The 26594-nt window shown below is 39.1% G+C and overlaps 1 protein-coding gene across 1 annotated transcript in view; it reads right to left on the reverse strand.

The window, feature by feature from the left end:
* Positions 1-26594, reverse strand: part of CAP2 (cyclase associated actin cytoskeleton regulatory protein 2) — a 68716-nt gene that overhangs the window by 32181 nt on the left and 9941 nt on the right. The window contains exons 3-5 of the mRNA XM_037381755.1: positions 24826-24950; positions 21420-21520; positions 3999-4076 (exon numbers count right to left, since the gene is read on the reverse strand). Coding sequence (XP_037237652.1) covers positions 3999-4076; positions 21420-21520; positions 24826-24949 — 303 coding nt within the window. The 5' untranslated portion in view covers position 24950. The remainder of the gene's footprint in view (positions 1-3998; positions 4077-21419; positions 21521-24825; positions 24951-26594) is intronic.

A 26594-nucleotide genomic window follows, 5' to 3' on the forward strand; every position in this document is an offset into this window, starting at 1 on the left:
CCTCAGGATTCAGTCTCATGTGTCTAAGTCTAACTTCAAATACAGTTTCTTGGGTTTCAGTGGTTTTTCTCCCTTTTCTTGCAAGAAAAGGGAAAGCTCTCCTTTAGTTCTCCCTTTCTTCCACCCCTCTCCTCCCACCTGTGTGCAGAATCTGGATGTTTAAACTAGGTGTTTAATTGGAATGTTTGTCTGCACAATGTTAGCAATGAAATCCATGAGCTCTGGCAGTCGTACAAACTCATTTTTTTTTAATGAGAAACTACGTAATCGTTTATAGTCTGAACTGCATCTGTCATTTAAATCTGTTTGTCGTACTTCTTATCACGAGTATGCTCATCCTGGATATGTTTACATTGATTCACAGAATAATTTATTAACTAGTTCCCAGTATGAGAACTCATGGATTACTCATGACCTCAAAGCAACTCTTAAAATTGTTTGAACTCTTAAAGTGAAATAAAACAACTAATAGATACAAGACAGTATGTAAGTTGCCATTTACAAACAATTCAGTGCAGTGACTTTGAGCAGTGATCTCGTACGTTAGTATTCATGATTATAAATTTTTAAAAAATTGTTAAAAAGATAAACTTGCTCAGGAACACTAATAAATTTTAAGATTATTATACAATAAAATAATAATGTTTCAATCAGAATTGTATTTGGCTTAGACTATGGGGAATAGAAAATTCAGATCTAAACTATTTCATAATGCTTTGTGGAGGTTTATCTTAAAAAATATCTTCTGAATTGCCCAAGCAACATGCAAACGTATGGTCTCAAAACACCTTTTTAAACAATTTCTCACAGAATGTAGCAATATGCTTATTTATTTTCCCTTCTCCATCTTCTCTGTACTATCTCATATATAGTAAACAATTTATAATAGATATTTTTTTGCTTTAATGTTTAAAATTTGGCATCAGAAAATAATTTCTAGTAAGTGGATGAACTGAAGAGCCCCATCTTGCTGAATAAGCCTGCATCCAGCAGCCATTAGCTAGGACATACACAAACAGGAATATCAACCGGTGGTTTTGTCATGTGATCTCTTCCACTGCACATATAAATATAGAACATGACCATAAAAAGTAACAGAACATGCTCTCTGTGAAGTAATTTATTGCAGTTGATGCTAGCTTGGTATGCCAGCTGGAATTACCTTCCCAGCTCCTACTATTTTCACATATACAGATAATAAAGACTGTGCACTGCAACAGGTTCCAAATGAAAAAATATCAACATTAATAACAAGAAGCAAAACCCTGCAAAAGCAACTTCCGCAAGCTTAACTGTTTGAAAATGTTTGCTAGTGACTCACAGCAGGAATTAAAGAGCTAAATGAATACTAGGGCTTCACCATTTTCATAGAGGGGCAAAAATACTGCTTTTTGTACAATATAAATTTCTTTCTTTGCTGAGCACAAAAGATCTAAGGATTATTATACATATAGGAGCTTTCTTTTTGTTTGAATTCCTTATTCATTAGTTTGTAAGCTGCAAGAGCTGAGCTAATTTATTTTTCCAGGGCATTTTCCCCTCCCTCTTTTTTTTTTTTTTTAAGGGCACCATGTATGACATCCCAACATGACAGGAACTCAGTAAATCCCCTCAGTCTCCACACCGCTGTCTCTGAATGTCTACAAAGCTACTATGCCATAATCGCAACTCACTGGCTCATTCACAGCTTTACATTATAAAGCAAACAGTCTAGACAGCTGAATGACAGAATTACTCTCTTTTCTCTTGCATTTATAGATATGCTGTCATCTTCATTTGCTTTTCTCTACTCTGTGCATTCTGATACACTAATGATTAGCTTTCCTGTTTGGATTCCACACTGACTCTGTGGCTCTAGGCTATAAATACAACCAGAGCCCAGATGACATCACATCAACAAGGTCCTGGGGGGCCGGGGGGAGGACCCCTGCTTCTCTCCTGCTCCTGGGTTAGCTGGTGAAAACCAGATTTTTCAAAATGGTTAACCAATGTGGCTTTACAATAATTTTTTTTTCCCCCATCGAGATGGAGATAGAAAAAGCCTAGTGCCTGGAAGCATCACTCTCTGCGGTGGAAAATACTGTTAAGTTCCACAGAATAGGCAGCCTTCAGTTATTTTCAGGTCTGTCTGTAGTATAGATGAAATCTGTGCAAAAAATATGTGCAAAAAAAAGAATGAACTACAACATGTGTTTGGATGCCTATAAAAAATGTGTACCTAACAGGCTTTATGTTAACAAAACTTAAGTAACTGGACTGGGTTTGTTCTCACTGAGAAAGAAACTTAAGTCTGTAATATTCCTGGTATTTTAACTTCAGAATGACATGTACATACATATCATGTGGCATTTGATTGGTGCTAAAAGATAGTTAAATGATAAAAGCATACTTTCTTGCCTTCAACAAGTTGCAGAAATCTATGCAAGCCTGATAACGTGCAACTAAGACATATGGATACACGTGGCCAGCTCTGGTGATGTTTATGACAAGATTTTTATTATTTGTTACTTTTCTTAATGCCTTTGTGACTGTCATTCCGGACTGCTGGAAAATCTCTTTTAACTTTTTTTTTCCTTGTTTTGTTGCCATTTTTAAGATGAAAATTTCTAAACTTTACAGCTGAAAAAATCTCAGAAGCTTGACTTGAGGTCAGAATGTTGTAAAGGTAAAAGCGGGGAGAAGCTATTGCCATTCTCATGTGAAGGGCAGAGAAAATCATACCTATAGCACATCAGCACAGAAGGCCAAACAGTGAGCCACAGCTTTTATCCTTACCGGAGCTGGGACACCACCACCACTTCAGAACATTGCATTACACGATCGGCCATTGGAAACTGTTCACTGGGGAATACTTTATCTATGAGCATGATGGTTTTGTGGGCCACTGGGTGCGATTGTATTCACAGCCAATATAAATGACTGCTTGAGGCCTGTACCAATGGGAATTTTGCCTGTTCTCTGTGAGTCATGACCCACTTTTACTCTCTGAGATCAGGGACAGCTGGAAAAACAACTGATCTCTTGCTTGGAACTCTATAAATCTAAAGTCTCGCCTGGAATATCTGCGCTTTTTTTTTGCTTTTTTTTTTCTTTACCTTGAGTACCCTTGCTATTAAAACATACTGATCAGAAAAACTTCTAAATGGTGTCTCTAAGAACAATAGTGATGGAAATAAAATCAATAATTTACAGCAGCGGCAGAGAGTTCTGATTTGAAAATACAGAGTTTAATGAACTATGGAGCAGTGAGCTAGGGGAAAAAGAACTGAAGACCATGGACAGACTGTGCAAGTGAAGTCTTCATTCTCTGCATGCTCCAGAAAGGAAGGTTTGCGGGTGGTCCCACTGAAAAACTACATGACTACTGTACCCAGGAATCATACAGTGCTACTGGCCAAAACCTTGGGACCACTAGAACCTACAAATGAGATCTCATAGCAACTCCACAGCTTCCCTGAGCTTTCTAACTGAGGGGAGAATTTAAATACTTGCCAATAAAATAAGTACGTAAATCAACTTGATATAAATTGGTTTTGCATTTTCTTGGCAAAATGCTTTGCCTTTCTTCCAGAATTGGCCTAAGCTGGACCTTAGCTTGGAGAATATTGAGTCTACAGGCTAGTACTGATTTTTCTCTCACTAGCTTATGTGCTGAACTCAAAGTCTGTCATATAGCATCCCTGGGGTCCTAGCAAAAAGCCATTCTATTCCATGGCGTTTCCACCTTCCACAGAAACACTGATACCACTTACAGCCATAAAGTGGAAACCTCCTTTCATTTCTTCAATGATCTTATACATATTGGTACAGAAAAAGTTCTTAACTCTGAACCATGGCTTTCTGATTATTGCAGCACCTTGTTGATAAAACTGAAAGCAAGCCTCTAAGTGCACTCTATAAATAAACTAACAAATAAAAGCAGATGCAGGGATGATAACTCACAGGAACACAGCCTTTTTAATACACTGCTTCTTGAAATGCTAGGTCACTTTTCTTACCTCTTGAGGCTCTTGACATTGAGATGCTAACACCAGGAAAGATCTCTGCGCCTGGAAAGCAGCACGTACCATCTCTGCCTGTAACAAAAGGAGGAATATAAATTAAACTTTAGCCTGCAACCCCCCATACCTCTTCTTGGTAGCTCAAAGTCAAGTGTGACAGCTCAGATCTTTCTTGCTGCTTCTCATCTAAATCACAGCAATGCTGACTAGAAGAAATGTATTACAGTTTTGGCTTAGCTATAAATTTTTTTGAAGTCTAAGGTTAAAGTTCCCTATCTTCAGATAGGGGAGAAATGAGTTGATATGCAGTCTTTTGGTTATCGTTTATAAGATTAGTCACAGGAGGACTTAATTTTAACACTTCAGAGAATGTCTAGGGATTTTAATGGCAATGTTTATACTTGAGCGCATGATAACAACTTATCACTGCTGAGAACAGCAACCTGTAAACTTTCTGTTGAACAGTAACTTAGACTGTAGTGATGTTTAAGAAGAGTTGAGCTTGGCGTATTTGCTGAGGGGCTACGCTGTAATTCATTCCTTGCCTGTCCTCTGTGAGCAGATCCTAAGATTGATGGCTATGAGAGATGGTGGCTGAAGACTTCTGGGCAATTTTCCCCCTCCAGAACTCTAGAATTTGGGTTAAAGCGGCGTCTGACAGCAGGTTTACATGCTAACAGTGTGGATGCGAGCTAAATCTCTGCACTCCCAGGTGTTCCCCACTGCTCAAATTTCTGGTCTGTTTGGTGTTTTTGAACACTACACATCTTCTGTACATTATGAACTATGTACCTTGATTAGAATCTAATTGCTATTTCTGTACCACCTATACCTCATTCAAGTGGATGAGCAGTGAGTAGGAGAAAGCATTACTGGTATAGGAAACAACTATTCATAAGTGATTTATATTGCTAAATAAAAACCAAAGCAAATCAAATGCTGCTAAGTTAATCTAATATGAATAGGTACATTTATAATCACTTTGTGAAAGAGTGGGGAAGCTCATGCTGCTTTTCCTTGGGGTTTCTTCAATCTATAAAGAAAACAGTGAAATTTTATACGCAGGCCTATATGGATGCAACTTAAAATACAGAAAAGTCAGGAAAGTTGAAATTGTAGCAAAGTAAAACAGCCAAATTGTGTTTACTGATCTTAAAATGTAATGGCATGAATAAAACATAATCTGTTAGGATGAAAATTACTGCAAGGAAGACAGTAAAAGAGCCCAACTTGGACAGTATTTGCGGGGAAGGGGATATTATGGTCTGACAGGCTGAGATTTGGAAGAGGGTAATCATCTCTATAAATAGATGAAGAAATAAGTAATAAGGGAAATTGTATGAGTGTAGGAGACTTAAATTTTCCAGACATAGACATAAATACCATCAATAATAACAAGGTTTACATATTTTTAGACATTTCAGAAGACTGACTTTTTGGTTCAGAAATTCATACAACAACAAAATGAGTGCTATTTTTTTTTTTGTGTAAGGAGGATCTTGCAGAACAGCTGACCAAAACCTCATGTTCTAGGAGGAAGTGATTATGGATGGATTTGGTTCTTCTTAAATTGCAAGACTGACAAAAATAAATCTATAGCTAAGGCTTGGTGTCTTAGAATGGCAAACTTCTAGAAAATAGAAAAATCAGTGAATGAAGATGACTGGACTGAGGAATTTAATGATTTGAGTGCAGGAAAGGATGGATTTACATTAAGAATGGAAATAATCTATGCATGCTGGGCAGGAGGGAGAAATTGTAGGGAGGAGCTAGAGTCTCTGAATGAATAAATAACAAAAGAAAGGTACTAGGAAGAGGTACAAAATGCCCAAAGAATGAGAATAGACCTCGATTATCAAGGAGAACTTTCTTTCAGGCATTATAAAATACAGAAGCAAAGGAATGATGGATAAAGGCCTTGTTGAACTGTACCTTGCACAGAAAAGTAAAACAAAGCTGTATCTTTTCAACTACCAGAACAATAAAGAAATAAAGTGATTAAATGAGGCCATGGTAATGACCTGAAGGGTAAGCTGGGCATGCCTTCATTGTTCTTGATGTATAGGTTACCTGTTATTGAATACATGCTTTTCCCTAGTTTCAAGGAAGCTGATGTACATGAAGATATTGAAAGGACAGCTAAGGAGAATGATGATAAATCAATGGGAATTACATCATTTGAAAGGGAAGTCAAATATATGTAGCCTAGTGTGACAAAATCATTAGTCCATATTATTTTCGTTCTAGAGTACTGAAGACACTGGCAGATGGAAGCATAAGTAGAAAAGATTTTAAATATATATCAATTGGAGATAGTACCAGGTGAAAGAAGTATGCAATGATGGATTGGTCAAATATGTCCAAGAAGAGGGAGAAAAAGTGTATCAAGTGATTTCATGGCTGTTAATTTGACTTCAGCACTGTGCACATTTAGAACAGATTTGAAATGAGTGATTAAAAACACATGAAAATTAAAAATGGGAGAAGTTACAATGAGATTATCTGTGGTTAAAATCATTATTTCTGGGGATTATTTAGAGTTTTCTGTTTGTTAGACAAGAATAATGTGTCAGATCTAATATATTTATATATTATATGAAACACTTATTGAGGGTACTCATAGGAAACTATGCAAATTAGTATAAAAACTCTTAAGTTGGATAAGAAGCTGGATAAATGGAGACAACAACAGGGTATATTACAGACGGTGTTATTTGAGAGGAGGAAAGTTGCCAGTTGTATTTGTCAGGGATTAGTTTTAGGAACCACCAATATGTTTATTAGTGTACTAATAGCAAGAATTAGGTGTGCACTCATAAAATTCATGGGCAACACAAAGTTAGGAGGTTTTAATGTTGTCAAGAAGGACTCACTCATCACTTGAGAAGAGTAAGACAACTTTGTTGGCACAGGTCATATGCATAGGATAAAATTTAGCAGTCATCTCCCCCTCCCGCCCCTTTAAAACAACGCGTAATTTGGGATGTAAACACAGATTTAGTTAATTAGAGAAGCTGAAGACTAGAAAATGTAAGTATACAAGCCAGGAAGGTAGCTTTATGAAAAGAGCTTATGCAGTTCTGCAGTGGATGTGGCAAAACATTTTTAGTAGAGCTACGGAAGTTAGTACCATTGGAGAGGACATCCTCCAGAATTCTGTGTAAAGCACTAGTCATCTGTGTTAAATAAAGATGAGCTTAAATCAGAACTCATGCAGAGTAAACCTATTTGGATGTTTAGAGCAATGAGTATCTGTCACAGAAAGATAAATTTTAAGTTTCGCCTGTTTTGCTTAGCAACACATTGGCTAAGGAACATGATGATTTTTTTCTCATATGGAATGTAAGTAACAGAAGGAAGAGAATGGTAGTGTCAGCAATGATCACACAGATCTGTAAACTGGGTCATGAGTAATCATAGTCTCGAATTTAAAAGACTTCCAGCTATCCAAAAAGTGACATTCAGAAGGGATCTTCCAAATTCCTACAAAGGACCAGCATTATTTTAAGATAGTGCTTTAAATGCTGATCCAACAGATCATAAGCATGAGCAAAATGCTCTTAGACATAGAAAATTAAGATTGTTTTGTGAGTTCTTGTACATATACTGAGCTGGTAGCATCTATGAGGTTTGAAAACTGTGTCTATTTGGCACTTTGTTTACACTGCATTAAATCCATGCCTTTGCGTTCCCACTGGTCATCCTGTAGGCTGAGGAGGAATTTTTTCTCCACTCAAGAGTACAAAATAACAACTGGTTTCTTGTCTGATATTTCACCTCTTTCTGCTGAAGCACTGGAATTTGGTCAGAGCTGGAGACAGACTGTTGGATGATGTACCCTAAAAGACTGACATTCCTTGAGTATGCCTCATACATGTGTCTTGCTCATCTGGCTGATGTTAAAACTACTGTTGGATGTGGAATCAGGATGTACTTCTCTTGTATTACTCTTGTATGTTTATTACTCCTCCTTCTTTACTGCAGTGTGGCCAAGGCCACTTTCTCAAGATGTCTGGGAGCTTCGTTAAGACAACTGCTATTGAGGGCATCCAAACCATTGGTGACACTCTTTGAGTTACTTCTGGTGCATTAAAGGTGTGGCTTTTTGCATTTCATTATTACTCTAAATTTACTATAGGATGTTGGAAATGTTCAGTAGTCAGTGGACTAGATACTGATTGCAAGTCTTGTGCTATACGCCCAAAATTTATCCAGCCCCAAAAGTTTTTAGTTGTGTAGGGATCCGAGCACTCACATCCCTCACCTTTGAATTTAAATCTTAATCAACGGATCACACGAACACAGCTTTTGCATTTTACTAGCAGAATTTTAGAAGACTTCTGCCACATTAACTTTCTTCCTTCCCCAACAGCATTAAAAATGTCTGTCTGAGTTTTACTATTTCTGAGCATGTGGTACTTCTCTCCATGCATCCCATCAAAGTAATAGAAGAGCTTCTTTCTCATTAAGAATGCATTAGTTCAGTCTAACACCATTCCAGTTCTTTCTTTTAGTCTTTGAAATGTGACACTTCATTGCTACCTCCTTGTATTCAGCAGGCAGGCTGTCTAACTAAGCAGACAGCACTGTCTTTTTTATAGGGAGATGACTCTTTCATTAGACCCCCACATGCAGTGAAGATTAATGGGTGAAAATGGACCAGGGAGGGGTGGGTGGGTGGATTTTTCCCAACAAAAAGACTGCCATAGAATGTATCAGCCGAAACTTTTTCAGTTACTATGAATGATAATAATGAAACCTGAGTGTCAAAAATGGAGGGGAATCATGAGTAAATTTATCTGAGTAACCTAGACCATAAACTTGGTCTACCTGCAGGTAGAAATGGGCATATTTTGGAGCAACAGGTAATTGGCATCTAAAAACTTTGGGTAATCCTTTTGGCATTTCTGGGATTATGCACGGACACAGCAATCATCAGACAGATTCCTCAGTTGAGGGGAATTTTTTGAAGGCAGCAAGTTCCTCAAAGCATTTCCTACTTTGCTTTTAGCAGTTCGTTCTAGAGGCTGGAGGAGATTGCCTGTGACTGTGGACCTGCACGCCGGCACTGTGTGGCATTCCGTTCACCACCTCTGTTTCCCCATCAGTAAAGTGTGGAATGAAGTGTCTTAATCTTTTTCTCAGGTGTGTTTGATAGCTGACTTAGGTGACTGACATGGTTGAAAGAGCTCAACTCCGACATCTGTGCAGTGTCAGCCCAATTCCATTGAAACCCGTGGCTGACTGCCGTGAGGGTCCCCTCTGTCGCCATCGCAGTAACGGCACAGAAGACCCCTCTGCAGTTAAGCCTGCAAAAGCTGATGGGGGAATCATACGTATTTAGCAATCATCTTTTTAACAGCAACTTGTTTAACTCGCTGTGTCACAACACAATGCTGATTTTTGATACTTCTCAGAAGCCACTGCCTGAAAAATTGCCAGAGGCTCTGTGAGAGACGTCTTAACAGTGACAATGCCTCTGACCTGTCTGAAGCAGTGTGAGTGTGGATTCCACCCAAACTTGCCCTGTTTCAGATAGAGCAGACACAGATCCACTGAACCCGAAGCTTAAACTACCAGTTTGCTTTGGCAAAGTTCAGTTCTCTACAGCAGATGTGATCTTAGGATCTGTCTCTTTCTCATTTAAAATGTTTTATTCAGTGTAAGTTGTCCATCACTCTGGTATCCAAGCGGTAATAAATATAAATATTATTTATGTGACAACGGTTGAGTGAACTACGAGAAGAAATAGGGACGTGCATTCAGATCTTGAGTTACAAGTAAATTCAGTCTTAAAAAACAATAAAAAACCTAAATAGAAGTAAAAGAAAAAAAGGATTCCCTAATGAAATTTAGTCAAGAAAATTACCCTATTGACCTGATAATATTAAATTTGTCGAATGTTATTATATTTAATAACATTCTTCCTCAGAGTCATAGCACTCAAAAGCAAAATGTAAATATCAGAATCCACTGGACTTCTGTAGTTGGAGAGTAATACAAATCTGCATATAAATACATGCTAACATTAACAGTGATAATTTGCAAATCAAAATACAGATCTATATACATTTTGGATTTCTAAAATACACTTTATGACTTACTTCGGAAAAAAAAATAGTGAAGAGGACATGAAGGAAAAAAATTGGCATTTAATGGTCCAGAGTTCTCATCGCAGTTTCTGCAGAAGTAATCTTGGGTCCTTTGGGTTTAGCAAAAGACACCAATGACTGACAGCAAATGACAACTACAGATGGAGCTTCACTGTTATGAGCAAAGACACCCATCTTTCTCTAGAACGGACAGTACTGCCAGAGGAAGAGGAACAGTTTGTCTTTTAAATTTTGCTTTGAAGAGCCTCTTCAAAGTGAAGTGGCAAAGTGGCTGGTGGCTGGAAAGGAGAAGCAAGAAATGGAAAAAGAATAGAGTTTAGATTAAGTATGGGGCTGCCATAGAAACTATCCAGGCCAGCTGAAGAGACTATTTATTTTGTACAGCTAATTGGCTGATAGAGGTTTTTTTAAAACTGGGCCAAATGCTGAAAAGTCTGTGGCAGTTCTCCAAACAGAGCACTTTTTATACTGGAAAAGGAAAAGGAAAGAAAGCAAAAACCTGTCACCTTTCTCTTACTGGTCCACGCAGAAAACAGGGTTGAAATTCTAGTCAAAATTGAAGTAAATGGGAGATTTGCCATTGATTTTGAAGGAGCCAGAAAGCACCCCAGATATTTTCCTTTCTGTTTTCAGACAGATACATTTAACTACCACCAATCAGCTGTCCTCTGTTAGTGTTTTCTTTTAGTGTTTTTCAGCCTCCATGGCTATGTCTATATTAGGGAATTTTTGCTCAAATTTCTCAGCATTGTTACTGTCTGTTCAGTACCAATCTGAGGCTATATCAGTGCTGGTCTCTCCAGCTGTTTATATCTGCCAGTGTATTAAACACTGTGTCATGTAACTGTGCACAGTGCTAGCCAATATTACTTCTTTGTTGTTTCAGAGTAGCATCTGTATCGAGGTGTGGTTGTTTAACCAGGACACCAGATTCATTAACTTTACCTTTTGGTAAGCTTGACTGTGACCTAAACTACTCAGAGCTCTTACCTCTGCTGGAGCTCAAATCACATTGGTCTTAAAGATCTTTCAGTGCTAATGACATAAGACAGACAGAATTGTTTGGGGTAAATCATTGCTGCCGTTTTATCCTCCATATGAAACAAACTGTACAGATGTACTGGAATAAAGGGGTATTTAAAGCCACAACAGCTGTTTTTACATTAATTACAAAATTATTGCCTTAGATAAAAAATACACAGGTTCTGCATCTTTTGAACCAATAAAATTTACCCCAGTGTTCCAGAATTTCCTCTAAGCTGGCCCAGTTTTGGATGACATGAATTGTTCTGATAGATCTCAAGGACTGTTAACTTTTAAACCTAATGAATACTATTCAAATTTCAGCTTTGTTAAATAATTAATTATTAATCTTGGTAGTAGAAGAAGTCTGTCACTGTTTCAAGTAGATATAAATATTTGGCTGCAGGGCCATTGCAGCTACTGATTATTGCCAAGTGAAGCAGCAGGTGATCATGTTCTCCCAAAACTTCTCTAATAACCTCCACCCACCAGAGAAGAAGAGCAAGTCCAGACCAGACCTCTTAACCAGCTGATGCTCTCCTAAAGCTCAGGCTGCTTTTGTCTCTTTCAGATTCACAAATCCTTCATGAATCTCTTTTACAACAGCCAAAAATCTGCATCTCTGTTAACCCCTGTTCATTACAGCTTTTACATGGAAGTTCCATAAACAGATGTAATGTATTGATAGTTAAAGATTCCAGAAGATTCAGCATAGAAAAATACTGAGAATTGTGTGCTAAAAGTCTACACATTACTGAAGATGTGGCCAATTTACAGACTAAAGGGTTTTTTGTTTTCAATACCATTCTTTCCTGAACAGTTCGGAAAATGTTCAAGAATTCAAGTTTGCCATTTACATTGCAGACTGCTGCCTTCTGCAAAGAGTCAGTCACCTGCTGGAGATTTCAAAGCTGCCTCAATGCACAGCACACAGTCATGGATCTGCATTTAAAGGCCTCCACATCAGTAGAAGATGCTATTGGCACATTGCAACACCTGATCTCCTAGTCCCTGGTGCTTATCTATGGACTGGACACCCCCAAAATTGATTGTCAGCTGTGTGGAATTTGTGCTGTCATGTGCTGCCTTTACAATATGGAATTAGCAATAATCATAGAAACAAACAGCTGATAAAAACAGCCAAATATTTTAAGGACAAGCATAAAAACATTTTAAAAATGAATGGCTTCTCTACAGCGCAGAGGATACATCACTAGAATCTATACTACGCCACCATTGTTGGTTGGAGTTTCTAATAACCAAAGACTGTGTCACAGTATATTTTATGAGCTTTAGTAACAGTAAACAGCTTTTAGTAACCTCTTATGAGTAACAGCAAATAGTGATCAGTTGGTTTTGACCTGCCTTCAATTCGTCCCCAGGACTCCCGAGGTGAAAGGCTAACACTGTAAAATAATGACAACTCAGAAAAGTATACAGTTTTCCAGGGGGGAATTACTTTACCTAAGAACGTTAGGGGAATATCCTTTATAGCACATGCCAAAGGTTATGCCATGGCAAAGTTGTAACTGTTTCTGAGTAAGTATTAAGGAGAGTAGATCAAAAGCGCCCCAACCTGCACAGGTGTTTCTGGAAGTTAGCTACAATCTTCCCAAGAGAGCTCTTACAGCTAGCTCTGCATCCTGAGCAGCCTGCAAAAGCAAGCAGGTTTCTCAAAGAGAGATGGGAAAAGAAAACCAACTCACTTCAGGATTTCATTAGAGAACAGATAATGTGTAAACAGAAACAGTAAAGTTTCACAGACTTTCAAAGCTTCTAGTTTCTACTATTCCTCCTCTACTAAGAGCTACATTCTGTACCTCTGAAAGCATCTGAAAGTCCAAACTTTGGCTGTTATCAAGATCAACCGTATTTTAAATTCAGGTTCCTTTCCCCCCCCCCCCCCCCCCCCCCATGGACATCTGAGTTCAGAGTTCTTTGGAGGGCCTGGTTGCCTGTATCAAGGAATTATTTGTGGGGAGACCTCATTTCCCCGTGAAAAGGCAAACCTACATTTCCTACATGGAACAAACACTGTAAACCAGCATCATCAGACAACCACAGAGACCTCAGGGACCTGCAGGTCTCCTTGTCATCTGTACAATCACGGTTTTGCCTGCACTGGCTGCAGGCACTCCAGTCATTTCTCTGATGGGCTGTTTTGCCCTCGAGGTCTGCTGCTAAGCAGCCCCACTCACTATCCTCAGCCATTCCCTCAGAAGCCCTTCTCAGTGAAGGTCCAAATCCGTGCTAAGGGAATTTCAGAACAGGCTTTACAATTTCACAGGCTTTAGGATCTCGTTCATGTGTCCCTGATTTAACAAATACAAGTTCTAGGAAGTTCAGATGCTTATTTCTGTAAATTAAAAAGGTGACAGCACTTGTTGAGGTTATAACTTCATCAATATTCTCCTAACAGTGCTCACTGGGCACCCTGCTGAGCAGCTGATTTGACTTTCCGTGTCCGACAAGTACCAGATGCCCTGATAAAAAGACTGGAGAACCATCGGTTTCTAAGAAATCGCACTATCTTTAGAAAGAGAGCTTGGATAAATAGGTTTTTACATTGAGATGGCTTTGTGTATGTTCTGCCTGTCACGCATTTCAGGACAACTGGTGACAATGCCCAACTCATCCTGCAAGTAGTCCCACTGAACGCCCTGAAAGCAACTCAAAGGCTAAAAGAGCTAGAATTAGTTTCCTCGTAACTTCACTTTTATCACCTTGGAAGAATCACAGAACCTGACTAAAATGTGCTAACGTGGAAGGAAGTTCAAAGCTTAAATCTGACACATCTATAATGATATTTAAGGTTTCTTCCCACCTGAACCATGCTTTACTTTTCAGAGGTGCTAAATACCAAAATGCTACATTTACTTGGAGAGGGGGCCTCAGCCTCTCTGTAAGGCAAAGTTATCTACATGCACAGTAATGACTGAAAAGCAGATCTGACCTAAGGTGGTTTTTTAAACAGAACATGGATTGGGGCAACAAGAAAGAAATTTTTCATCCTCAAAGATCTACTTCAAGATCCTAAGTCAATCTTTTTATTATAGCTCTGGGATTTAGAATAAAACATACAATTAAACTTAAGAAACAAAATAGCAAAAACTAAACTGCTTTGCAGTTCATATTAATTATGGAAATATATAGTTCAATTTATGGATGTCAATAGACTAACAGAAGTTAGCAGTGACATGACATGGTTTAATCTATCCTAATGGACTCTTCAATATTCAGAAATCTGGCCATATTGATCATGCAATTCATACTGAATAGAAAGAGGCAATACACATTTGTGGCCACATTCTACCCTCATCATTCCTGACAGCACTCCCAGCTTATTTAAAACAACATTCAAACCGCACATTGGTTTCCCTTGTGGCTTAATTCTCATTATTCACTGAACTTCTTTTTGCTAGAAACTGACTGAAGAGCCAGATTCTGAGCTCATTGTTTGGTTTTTTGCTGACTGCAGTGAACAGCCTTCTCAGTTTCCAAGCCCAGCATTTCTATACACTCAAAACAGTTGCAACCACCAACTAGCAAAATAAAAGCAGGTCAGGGATGGGGAGGCAGGATGAGTGAAAAGAGTGTGCACGTGCTTTTTAGAAAGAATGAGACTGAAAATTAATAAAAGATTTGCTCATAGCCTGTAGCAACAAATGACATCAATTAAGCATGGGAGATATGTGTCCCAAAACAGAAAAGAATGAAAAAAAAAAAAAAAAAAGAATATTCATGGATGTGCATTTCTCAGCTTGAAATAGATGTGCTTAAACAATGTTACTATTCCAACTTGAAAACTCATAATTCTTCACAAGAGATACAGGAACCATGAGCACTGATGCCAGCAAAGAGAGTTTTCAGTCACAAGAGGTTCATGCTGGTGACAAAAGCAGGGACACTGTCTATCTGCTCCCCTGTCTTGGTCTTCCTGATGGATCAAGATGGTTTAATTTGCCAGTGGTTCACTGGAAATTAGTGTTGTGAGAACCACAGACCTTACTGTTCTGAGGCTGAACGCCTGAGATGACTGCCGCCTGTGCCCTCCCAATCCTGGACTGCTTTGCATCAGTGAGAAAAGTTAAAAGTCTGATTATCTTACCAAGGCTTCCTCATGGGCCTTGGATCTCTGCCAACTCTCCGTCTCCAATCCTTCCTAATAAGTTGCTCCCAATTTTGCACTGACAAGTGTCCTAGGCCATGACTTTGCAACAGGCTCTTTGAGACACTCACACTGTATTTGTGGTGGTGAGTGCAGCTGGTCCACACACTAAAGCTACCTGTCATTTAGCTGGCTAATTTAGCCATGTGATTTTATCACCTTATGATTTTTGGTTAAGATGACACGGTGGTTTTCAACCTGTGGGACACATGCCTCTAGTTCTATACACTACTTCTCCTGGAAAACCACCAAGAAAAACAGGCTTCCTGTCAGTAGACTCAATTTTGCTCTTAAAGGGCTTCAATGAAGAATTTTTAGAGGATAGCAAAATTAGCATGAGCTACAGCATGTGATCAGTTCTGATTTAGACTTCAAATGGCTGAAAATATATTGTATGCCTTGATTAATTGCTCCAATCATTAATTAAATTAATTGGTAAAACATGGACCTTAAATCTAGTCTGAACAGTGATTGAGTATTATTCTGAATTCATCTGGTCAATTAAAAAAGCCCTTCAAGATTGGAATTTTTTCATATGAGCAAGTTATCCTTTAACATTTTCTTGGGCAAACATGATGGAGTTTTCTTTGGTTTCCCATTCCACATAAGGTTACCCACTCAAATCATTCCGATACCTTTTCCCTGGCGTTCTTTGGAGATCAGAAAATCCCACCGTACTGAGTGACCACCTTCAGGTATCACCCCTGCTTTCAGGGGCTGAGTTTTAGACCCTTACCCATATAATGGTTCCTGATCAACTGCACCACTCTGAAATCAACACAGGTACTACGGGGTTTAGTCTGGAACTACTCCATATGCAAAAAAGCCCCATGAAAACAGGTTATGAAGAACTGTTGACAGCTTTGACTGTTTGCGTTTCTGATTTCTTATGTTTCTGACTGAGGGAATGCCATATGGAACGTTCTCATATATTCCCGCCCCCACCCCCCTAAATTTACAGGTGCATGTTTCTCATGCCAGCAATACGCAACTAAATGCCCAGTATCGGCCACCACGGCATGTATTTTTCAATAGAGTCTGTTCGACTTTTGTCTCTTCCTTCCTTTTTAAATAAAAAGAAAAGCAAGGGGTATTTCCTGCAATGTCGGTGTCAAGAAACTAACAGCCTCATCCAGCCCCCATCCAAATTAATGGAAAATCTCCCACTCTTTCAGGGGGTGCTGGTCTAGACTTGCAACAGACAGGTTCTTCATACTCAGGAGCCACGTTCGTTCCCAACAAGGTGTCTTACAGTCAGACAGGTGCAACCACGTCTGCACACCACTGAACCTGACCCAATAAATCCTGCTTGGTTTGGAAGCCAGATCCAATCCCTAGGCCACAAGTGAAGTCATCCTTTGGAACAGAGCAATCAAAAGCTGTAAAGCTCCTAAAAATGCTACCACTTGGCTACATTGTGTATATTACATTTCCATCTCTCTTGTCATATTAAAATAAAATAATGACATATTAAAAAAAGCTAACATTCTTTATTGCTTTTGTTAGGAAGTATCTTGTAGTACACATACAGGTGAGAAATGTAGTTGAATTAGCATTACAAAATCAACATTAATATTGATAGATTTCCAAAGTTGCTTTTTTAGTTGATGATTATTTGTGGTTTTCTTCAGTTTTGGTGGATAGCTGTACTGTTTTCTACAATTAGTCTCTTTCTTTCAGCTGAGTGCACTTTGTATGCTATAAAAAATGTTTGTCTTTTTATTCTTTTTTTTAATGTATTTTGTTTTTCCCAGTCCTGCAGTAGCTACTTGGTTTGGTGTTTATTGCACGTAGCAGAAAATACCTATCACAGAAATGCAAAGGCAGTCTGACAGCAAGCTTCTCTTCGGGCATGTTGACATCATCCTCCCCTCTGAGCTCCAATTCAACTTTCAACACAATGCCTAAAACTGCACAGCCTCTGGGCACAAAAGATGAACACGAGAGTACACTTGTGCATTCTGTTGCCCTGTAAGCAAATTGCCTTGTTAATGAGGAATCAGTCAAATAATGGGTTTGATAGTCTGTTTAGATTAGCTGAGATAAAGTGCAAAAGTGTTTTTTGGTGTATCGCAGACAGCAGCGCATCCTGTTCAGAGTTCAGGGCTATGAAAGTCATTGGCTAATTCTTCAGTGTCTCTCACAAGAAAAGAAAAGACACAGCTATTTCACGTGTAATAACTACTTTTTGGAAAAAATGAGGACACTAGGATTTTTTAACTTTACTGACAGGCCAAACCGGAGCTGCACTTTGCAAAGTGCATGTAACTCCTGCTTTCAGTTGTCTGTCTGTATTTACATGGGCTATGCCTGGAAGGAGGAGAGAAGAATGCCCTTGCTTTCATATACTAGATAAGGAACAGAAACTCTGTGGGTACGTGCATATGACCAACGTTTGTGGGGTGAACCCTGCTTCCCCTGCTCAGGATGATAACAAATCAGTGCATGCACACAAAGAACCCTGCCTACTGGATAACACGCTGTGAATTACTGCTCTGTGCTATCTTGTTCGTGTAGTCATACATGTAATGAATTCTATCTAAATTCTCTTCCAGTAAGGAGCAAGCTAACTGACAGCCATTTTATTTCTGTATGCTCCAAGCTGGTTGTCTGTCTGAGCTCTGCATTGCAGCAGCTGGAAGTTGATGGAAGAGGGAAGGGAAAAGGCACTGTATTTCTACAGTTTTCCTTTCCAAGCTAAAGAGCTTGGATGAGAGAAGAGGGAACATAACCGAATCACTCAGACAATCTGTTCTTTCAACCGGTGGGGTTGAAAGGTTGAAAGACTTTTACAAATAACGATTAAAAAAAAATGGCAAGTATTAGTTTATGTGACAGGAAGGCTGTAATTCTGCTCTGCTCTGTTCCACATAAAATACTAAAATATGGAAATTTTATGTTATCTGTCCTCTCTTGTAGAACGAGTACTTTTTCTTCTTATCATTACGTCTCATCTGGTACGTTATTCAAACTCAAGCCAAAGTATTCCACTGCTTGAGATATCACATAAACAAAAACAACGTGAAGAAGCTCATAATAAACACATCACAAAAACCTGCTTCTTGGTCTTCTAAAATCTTGCTTGCTTTGCTTTGACAGGGCAAACAGCCCATCAAACCTGCTTGACCAGCTTCATCACTGGGACACAATCTGAAGGTAGACTGTTCTTCCACAGGCAGCCTTTTGTCATCCTCAGCACATTTTCTGTAGCGGCGGATGCATCTGGGCATTGACGGGACTCAGGTCTCTGTGATCCAGTGATCAGCCAGTGCTATCCTATCAGCTGGATGTAAGAGAAGTGCCTACAATCTAGACTCACAGTCCATTTTACACCGCTTTTGAATTTCCCTCATTCTGACAGAAGAATGGTTCAGTGTTGGCACACATGATGAGTCAGCTTGAGGGCTGTTATAACCTGTAATAGTTGGTGACAGCCTCCAAGACACTGGTATGTCAGGCCAGGGACAGCTGGTTGGCAGCAGTCCTGGCCATACTCACTCCTTCACTGACTTCACATGCTCTACAGTTATGACACGGACAGCAGAAAATGGTTTCATCTCTGCCTGTAGGGAACTTTGTATTTCATAGAAATTGCCATATAATGACCAGATTTTTATTCCACTGTGACAGGACAGGAAAAGGATCTCATCTTAGCCATTCAGGATAATTTGTTTTAAATAGGTGAAGTAAAAACCCTAGTCATTCTGTCTTTTTAAAAGTGGTTAGTTTCTTTAATGCAGTTGACCTCGGAGATTCACCACTGCAGGTACTGTAATTGGAATGAGAAATATGCAACTCTCAAGACTGAGTCTAAGCAGAACTCTTCTTTGATAAACTAATCTTTGTAAAATCCACTGTGCTGCTGTGTTTGATGAGCCAGGAGCTAGCTATTTGTTCTTTTTATTTTCTTCTCTTTCAATAGATGATTTAGAGTTCAGTATGCTGAAAAAATAGGAACGGGGCTCCCCAACAGATATTAGTTATGGCTGTATTCTTCCTTTTGCTAGAAAAAACCCCCACACAATCCTTACGGCAATCAGCATGAAACACATCATGTTAAATCCCTCATTTCTTTAGCATAATATGAAGTCTCTCTTTCTCTCATATTACCATTCTGGTCAGTCAGGTATGTGAGGTTTTTCTAGGCAACAGGTGTTTTTTGAAATAAAATACAACCTTCCCTTCAGCTCATTATGTGAAAGAGACAGCAGCTGCAAGTATAATGCTGAGGACACATGGTCTATAAGACACCCAGAAGAAAAATACTCCTTGTTCCACTTGTTAAGGTAAAGCACAGATGTTGCTTCAGTGATAAGCATGAGCATAAGGCAACCACAGTCTGCTTCATGTTGTAAATTCAGAATCTAACATTTCAGAATATTTAGTAGGCTGCGATCAGAATCACTGGTTTCTTTATGTAAGGAAAAGTTGTTTATGGCTAAGCTCATAGACCTAACAAATACTCCTTATCCAGTTTGGATTACACTATCATCAACAATATGCTAGGGACTATCCACAGACTTGGCAGATAAATTATTAATAACCTTTTACATAGACTCAACTATGAGTATCAAATAGTGACAAATGCATAAATTAATACACTTACTGATTTAAACATTGACAGTGTATATTAAAAAGGTTTTAGTCATTTAGAATGTTACATGCAATTTTCTTCCCTGCTTAGTGTTGGTACTAAGGCTATTTCTGTATCGTTCAGATCTAGACTGTTGAGAAATCACCTGCAAAATAATGGTGTCTAATTAATATAATAACCAAAGCTAGAACTGATCCTTTCTGGGGAGCAACTGCCTGTTCAGCTAGGGTGACAATTCCCCCCACCCCAGTTTGTTAATTTTCTCCTAATTTCTTTTAAGAACAATGTACATGTATTGTAGCTTACAGTATAGCTGTTAAGATGAAAAAGCTTTTTCAAATAAAAAGGAAGCACAGTATTTCCTTAGAAACACAAAGATCCTCTAGAATTTCCTGATCGCCCTACTCCCTCCAGTTTTCTAGGCCTAACTAGGTCAGAAACTCTACCCTACCAACAACAGCATATAACACCACAGAGAAAACAGTTCACAGAATAATCCCGGAGCTCTGGCTCTGGGAGTAGACTGGTTACTTTGGCTGTCTTGCAAAATATTTATGCTGGCCTTGCAACATAAGTCCCAGCAGCTTGTAGGACTGCATGTTTTTCTGGCTACAGTGTTTGTTATGTAGAGCAGCAACTGCAATGAACTGGGAAATGTACACATGGAGAAGGGCCTCACGGCATGGCTCTCCTAGAAAAAGTCAAAAGGTTCACACTCCTCAAACGGACACACAGCTCAAACTGACCCTGGCTCTTTTGTGTGTGGGGTTTTGTGGGGTTTTTTTGCAAAATCTATATTGGTAAGCTGTTGGTAAGATGAGTCCATCCTTTGTCGTTCTATTACCACCAGTTTTAGAGAAGACAGGCTTAAAAAATAAAATGAAACAAACAAGCTCTTATCAAAAGATATTATAAGGTTCCAAAGTAATTTCATCATGAAAATGATAGCGTAGCACTTCCTTTCTGTGCCATAAGTGGAAAAAAAGGGTCATTTAAATGACATACTCATTTTTTAGTTTGCTATGTTGTTCCAAAGGAAAAAGGTGTGAGTAATAAAAACAAGCAATCAAAGAACAAAATCTCTACATTAATTGGAATGATGATACATATGCCTAGAAGACAACCACAAGAAGTTTTCACTGCTCGGACCCACCTATTGTTTGCTACTCGTTTGTTGACTCACGTTCTTAATTGTGTCCCTGTCCTGCAAAGGGCTTAGCGGCCAACAGGACAATTCAGATTGCTTGTGACTGAGAATACTTAAATATTTTGTGTACCATGGTCTTCAACCTCTGGTGCTGTAGAAGGGGAGCAGTCTCTTCTTATGAATCCATACAGCTTTTTGCCCTTCCTGAACCAACTATCCTCAGTGTGTCATTCCAGGTTGTTACTACTACAAGAACTAATAATTCAGAATACTGCTATTAAGATTCTCCTCTACTCAGCAATCGGAGATGATCACACAGATTCCAAGACTTGTACACTAATATCACTGTGACAAAGTTTGAGTAAATACTCACATGTGTCTTCACGTCACCTTCAAGAATCTTGCTGTACCTGAGAAACTCAGCAACACTTCCATTCAGCAGCCTATCAAAGGCTTCAACATATGGTGCTATGCCTATAAAAGAAGAGCATTCCATTATAATGAGTTCATAAAGTACATAATGCATAGGACATTCCTTTGCAGCAGATGGAGGAGAAATACCATAGAAACAGGGGAAATTGCTCTAACTTAATTTCTGCCATATTCATTGATTTTTATACCACCCACGCATTCCTGAAGATCTTTGTATTGTTTGGTGGCTTTTAATAGCAAGCAATTCAACTTCCAGTAAGATAAGAGACTTTAGACTGGCTTGACAGTGGATTTATGCAGTGAAACGTGGCTTTGTAATCTCCTTCTTTTGTTGTCTGACCTTGCAAAACTGTCGCTGGATAAAGAAAGCTCAAACGAGTCTTCTAGATGACACATCCCATTTACTATATATATATTCTATACATTCCAACAGAGGAATAAAAATTCTATTTTCTATATGGTATACACAGCAGTTTCCCAATCAAGTGGACAATCAGAAAATGCAGATGAGACTCAGTTTCTTATGCACCTGGCTTCTAAATGGCTTTATGTGGTACCTTTCAAGACAGCAAAAGTAATCTTTCCTTGGACGCTTTCCAGCCCTCCCTTTACTCCCTGACATATCCTCTGGTCTTGTCTATGCCTCAGAACCTTTGCCAGGTCCAGCATGAGTGATGCATGTGTGAATTTATGGCATCTGTAGTATCTGAGAGACCAAGGTTAAAATTCTTCCCAGCCTCTCTCCCTCATTAATGAAGCCTGAAGATTGCTCTGAAGAGGTACAAGGCTTTCCCCAGCGAGTTTGCTTTTAACTTTTTGGCACTATATGACAATTGTGTCCAAATTCATAATCTTGAAAGCCCTCTTTATTCCACAAGAGTCATCTGGCTCCTTGACAGAAAAAAGAAAGGCTCTGGCAATTGGAGTTTGCAATGGCCTGTGTGAAAAAAACATGTAGTTAGTCAGCTAGGCAGGATTTCAAGGCTCCTTTTGTTCTTTTGATGTCACTCACCTCTAATTCTGAGGAATTTCTGGGCTTTCTTCCATATTAAGTGTTTGTGTGTAAACCCCTCAAATGACCAAGTGTACAAAAGGTTTTAGTTGTGGAGATGCTTTCCAAAGCCCATTTATGTTCTTTGTCACAATCTGTGTGTGTCTCCAAGAGAATCATTGTAACCTTTTACTTTAGAGCAGAGTTTTAAATAGCAGTTCGCCAAATGGCAATTGTCCTATGCAAAACTAGAAAGCAACTATGCTATTTTTTGCTATTCAATACAGCTAACTCCCAGGAGCATTTATTAGAATTTGCTGTGGGCCATGCAGAGCAATTGAATGATTAGTTTGCAATCCCGCTGTTGTAATGCCATTTAGGAAAACAGTGAAGGTACAGTTCTCCCATCCTCCTCGTTATTTTGTTGTTTCTGAAAAAGTATTAATTGAAAAGCCAAGGTTATTTTTTGTAATAATTCTATTTATGGAATGGCCTTTTAGGGGGAGGGTCATGGTAGAAGAAAGCAATATATCTCCATTTCCACTAGAGACTTAAAAGGTCACACTCTGGCTGAGTGTCGGTTTTAAAGGAGAGCAAGAAAGAGAGACCCGTTCTGTAAGACTGTCAACTCTGCAGTTGCTGTGGAGGTTGTATGAGCCTCTGCAGAGGCGCAGTAACACAGCCATACAGAACAGTGTTTGTGGCACCACGTGTGTATCAGTTGCCCAAACTGAAGAACTGGTAGAGTCTTTCCTAACTGCATCAGCAAAAGCTAATTCCCGAGCCTCCCCCCATGTGAGACAGTGGCAAGTGCCAGCTCACCTTAGCTTCTTACTGCTGTCTCCCAGTGGCTGTGTTTTACAACCTCGCTCCAACAAGGTTTGCCACTTGACTACTTCTAGGGATCTGTTGGGGTTTTAAGGCTCTGCTTCCCTGTGGGGGGAACCTTTCCACTTAACTGAGCTCTTAGCTCAGGCCATGGATATAGCAGTTTTCATGGAAGCACCTCACGTGTGAGTCCATCTGTTCTGAAAGCAGCCCTGATTCTGCAATACTGACCTGTGGATTAATATAGAGATTCACCTAAATGGATTTATTATAGGATTGAAGCCTGTGTTTTTTAAAAAGACAGATTTCCTAGTAGTGATTGATTTATGTGTCAGTTTGTAAACAGACCGTGTTTCTCCATGACTTTGCCATGGTTTACTAGCTGTCTAGGTTTTCTTTGGACTGTAAGCATTTTATTACTGAAGCTTACTGAAGGCTGCTGGAAGATGCTCCCTTCCTGCCACAGAAACACGCTGCTCTCAGTCAGCTGCTCCACAGCAGCTGCCAGTGTGTAGGCCCATGGCACACACGACTGTGGGGAAGATCCCTCGCATGTGTTGTGTGGTAAGGGCTGGCATACAGGGACAATAAAGCAGCTGACATACACTGACTTGCTTCTGTGTCAGTAAGGAAGCTGCCTGCAACTTTCTGCTTCTTCTGCAGCTTCTCTACAGCAGCTGAGTCCACGCTCAGATGTGCTCTTCTCTGGACAATGCAGGAAAGAGCCAAGGAATACAGAAAGCAAAAGACACAAAGCTAAAAAGAAAGAGATGCATGTCAGGCTTCTGGGTGAAAAAGAAAGTTCTGGAGAAAGGAAAGGGCACCTCTATTCCATCAACATTAGAACTGCCATATTTATGAGGTTATTTACCCTCTAAATTCCAGGAACAACAAAAAAATTAAGGAGTGAAAAAATATGATTTGTCAATATGATGTGAATAAATGAAGACAGATTTTTTTGGTGCTTTGGAGATCCACTTGAGAAGGGGGAGCTCAAGCGGTAGCAGTGTAAGGCCATGGACGTGTGGCAGCCCTTAGTAAGCAAATGCTTATGAACAAACTCGTATTTGTTTAAGGATATTAAACAATTAAATAAAGTAGGTCTGCACTGCAAAATTCAGAGACATAGCAAATTAACTCCGTGTTTAGATTGGTGACTTCTTCAGAAGTATTTATGCTGTAAAATTTGGGGATGTCTCATTTCTTCTGCTAACTGGGCTCAAGCAGACATCTTCATCTGGTGAGTTACCTACAAACAATATAAGTCCTAAAATGGAAAAGTGATAAAGCTTGAAATATGGATAGTATTTTTAAGAGGCTAGTCAAATTTTGAATTTTCTAGGCTCTATTAATTTAGAATTATGCATATGACTAAGCTTGCCACATGACATGTCTAAATTGAATTTTTAAAATACCTTTGATACAGACTTCATAAGGGGTGGGATTGCACTCCCTCTTAAAAGACAAACACATGTACTACCTGCAATTTCTTAACAAGAGAATTGGCATTTCAAAAAAACAGACTTACTTCCATTGACTCCATTGATGGCATCACACTCCATTCCACCAGATCCGTGTGAATCTGAAAATAATGATTCAAGTCGAGTCACTGCTTTCTCCAGTCTCTCCATCAAACCATGAGTCTCTGCCATTCTGAAATTAAGGATAGAAACAGCCCATGCTTTACTTCATGTTACAGTTCTGTTCATCTTGTGGCTTTACCTTTCATCAGCCTTTATGGTAAAACTCCTGGGTTTTAAGTATTGTCTTTCTGGCATATAAGCAGTTGCAGCGAAGCAGCTGACATACGGTAACTTGCTTCTTTGTCAACAAGGAATATGATCTGTACTCAGCCCCGTGTTTTCAATATAAACAGCAGACTCAAAGCACTGCTAGCGTAGCTTTGCACAGCCCATATGTGGACAGTTTATGACAAATATATGCATACGGTCCCAATCAGATATTGAGATGACTGAAATATTTATAAACGTAAATGGTAAAAACTACGCCTACAACGATTTGCATCAGCCATTTACAGATGCAGAAACAGAGACACAATTAATACTTGACTAAAGCCAGACTTTAAATGCATACCTTCTAGTTTTTTAAAAGATACATTCTGAAATTTGCTTCAGTGTTTTAGGCTTTGTAGTAAGACTCAGCCACTTTATTGAAGGCTATAAAAGAAGCCAACAAGGTCTTCTGTTTATTCTTCTAGTATGATTTCCCATCACCTATTTTTTTCTTACAAAAGTACCTGATGTGAATCAGTGTTTCCCCAGCTTTTTAAATCAGGTGCTAATTAACCTTTGGAAAGAAAAAAAAAAAAAATCCAGGGGCTGGCTTGTGCAGTACTGCGCCAGTGCTTTTGATTGCAAAAGAAATAGAAATTAGGCTAAATTTTTAAGAACTCACACATTTCTTTCCCCACAATATGATTATCTGCTTTCTTACATGTGAGGAAGTGTAGGCATTGACATTTTTGAATACTGGCCAATGGCTCAGAGAACACAGTGCTATATACATCTCAGACTGAGAAACAGTTATATAAGCAAAGACAAAGTTCTGTTTAAATCTCCTGTCATTTAATATAACACGTTTAAGGCACACGTTCCTCTCTACTCAAGGTTGTGTTTTATTCTGCTAAGTGACATACAGCTGGGGGTGTGTGTGATCTATGGCTCTAGATTAATGTGATCCACGCTAGGCTACGTCCCCCGCCAGCACTGGGGTGTAGGGGCAGATGTAGGGGCAATGGGGGGACTCGCATCCCCAGCTGGGGCAAGCAGGTCATCAGCAGCTCTCCCAGCATCCCTCCCCTGTGGCACTCCGCCACAAGACATTGATTGCTGTATGGCTTGTAGAGTAGAAAGGTTAGGCATACCTGGAATATAGGTGTAACTGTATTAGTTCCCAATGAACAGCCTGCTAAATGAGCTAGCGTTTCAGAGATACCAAAGCTTAATAGTAGATTCCAATCAACTGTGCAATACTATGCAATACGAGCAACTAAACCAAACCATGCTGCTTCAGTGTCCCCATACTCAGGGGAGAATCCCTAAACTTTATAATTAAAAAGTAAAGTAACATGAAAAGTAAGGTTCAGATTTACAAATCAGTATTAACAAATCTTATTAATAAAATAATAATAGTATTTTAATTTTTAAACTTTAAGTGAGAGAGAAGATTAGCTACTAGGACTGTGGAAACACATGCGGAGCTCTGGTGCTGAGTCAGGCTGTCTATCAAATAAGGTGGGACCTTCAGACTTTACCCTATAAATATAACGAGGTTTGT

Source organism: Falco rusticolus, chromosome 3, assembly GCF_015220075.1.
Source record: "Falco rusticolus isolate bFalRus1 chromosome 3, bFalRus1.pri, whole genome shotgun sequence".
Taxonomy (NCBI): domain Eukaryota; kingdom Metazoa; phylum Chordata; class Aves; order Falconiformes; family Falconidae; genus Falco; species Falco rusticolus.